General features: G+C 48.2%; 1 protein-coding gene across 2 annotated transcripts; it reads right to left on the bottom strand.

Annotated features, from left to right (window-relative positions):
- Nucleotides 1-522: 522 nt before the first annotated feature.
- Nucleotides 523-912, bottom strand: LOC114198383 (keratin-associated protein 2-3). Of its 2 annotated transcripts, XM_088020778.1 has the most exons (2): nt 900-912; nt 523-860 (listed from the first exon to the last, which is right to left on the bottom strand). In XM_088020778.1, exons 1-2 carry the CDS (start codon nt 910-912, stop codon nt 523-525), a joined length of 351 nt encoding a protein of 116 aa, XP_087876904.1. The 2 variants fall into 2 exon arrangements, with proteins under 2 accessions (XP_087876904.1, XP_027945572.1); XM_028089771.1 differs by having other exon boundaries at nt 523-912.
- Between the last annotated feature and the right edge of the window lie 759 nt (nt 913-1671).

Below are 1671 nucleotides of genomic sequence, written 5' to 3'. Positions count from 1 at the left end.
TTACTGGCTGTTGTTAAAGGACATTTCTCAGATGTTTGAGACGTCTGGATTGTTAGCACATCTGACTCTGTATGTGTGATGAAGATTTAGCCGTGCCCACCTTTCTCACTTGGTTACTGTGCCTTATAAATTCCCCTTACAAGAATAATAAGGAAACTACCCAGACTTAGGGTATTTTAGAGAACAGTTGGAGAGGATTTTTCTGCATCTTGCTTTGAATGTCTCCCGACAAAACAGACAGAACCTGCTGAAAGAAAGTATCACAAAGACCATGATTTCTATGTTGGAAATACTAAGTTTATTAGAAGACAGAAGACGTGATTGAGGAGTTAGACAGGGGTCCTGAGAGGACAGGGTACTCTTCATCAGTAGTCAGTCTGAAAAGGGGGCTCCAGTGCCTATTCTGAGCTAGACTGAAGAGATGTGAAACGGGCTTCTCAGAAAAGGCATGCCGTTCTGTCATGAAGAGCAGGATGGACGGACGCCACCATTTACTGGGGACCATCAGTGATAATGTACTTCTCAGCAGCAGGGGGAGGTCCTGCAGGTGGTGCGGCAGGGGGCAGGCTGGCAGCAGGGGGGACGGCAGCAGGGCGCCTGCACAGAGATGGGCTGGCAGCAGGTGGAGGCCCAGCAGCAGGGGCGGCAGACCACGGCCGTGCAGGACGTGGGGCAGCAGCTGATGGGGCGGCAGCAGCCCTCCTGCAGGCAGCAGGGGTCACAGCAGACAGGGCGGCGGCAGGGCTCACAGATGGGGCGCGTGCAGCGGCAGGTGCAGGTCACGGGGCGGCACACCGTGGTCTGGCAGGACACGGGGCGGCAGCAGCAGGGGTCACGGCAGCAGCAGGGTTGGCAGCAGCCTCCCCCACAGCCCGGGGAGGAGCAGGTGGAGCCGCAGCAGGAGCCGGTCATGGTGATGTCTGGGGTTGGTTTGGGTTGGACTGGTGAGAGGATTTGGGTGTTGTCAGGTGTGAATGTCTTTGTCAGGCTCTGGGGCCTTTATATACCCTGGGCAGCTGCTGATGACCCCCAGGACACAAGTCATTTCCTTGTTTGTGTTTATTCTTTCTGAAATGGCACTGATACGTTAGCAAGTTCCCTAGACTTCTTTTTTTTTTTTTTTTAGATGCTCAGGTACTCATGAAAGACCATTTGCTTTCCTTATTTAATGAAGACCCATTATATTTTGCTATTTATGGTTCAAATATGAACTTAATGACCTTAACTTCAAAGTTTCCAATTATCTTTATAATTCAGTGATGTTTTTGCCAGTTGATGTTTTGATAGCACAGTGTAGCTGTCATGCTTCCTGGACAAAACAAGTTCAGGAAAATAGTAAGGGACTATTTTAAAAGTCATGGTCTGTCAGTAAAAGAAGTTTTACTGTGTACTTTTTGGAGCTACAGGAATGCATCTTATCATTTTATTATCAGTGGGGTTTTCTCCCCCAATTTTTTTATTTTGGTAAACTATCTTAACCATTTTTAAGTGTACAATTTAGTGGTATGATGTACATTCATATTGTTGTGAACCATCAGCATCATCCATCTCTAGAACTCTTTTTTAAAAAAAATATTTAGAGAGAGGGTGTGGGTGGGCGGGCAGAGGGAAAGAGAGAATCCCAAGCCAACTTCGTGCTGAATGCAGAGCCTGATGTGGGGCTCGATCTCC

This window comes from Eumetopias jubatus, unplaced genomic scaffold (assembly GCF_037043125.1).
Source record: "Eumetopias jubatus isolate StellerSeaLion01/CBP00866 unplaced genomic scaffold, mEumJub1_p1.0 scaffold_160, whole genome shotgun sequence".
In the NCBI taxonomy this organism is placed as follows: Eukaryota; Metazoa; Chordata; class Mammalia; order Carnivora; family Otariidae; genus Eumetopias; species Eumetopias jubatus.
This window is presented reverse-complemented; position numbering and strand designations above follow the sequence as displayed.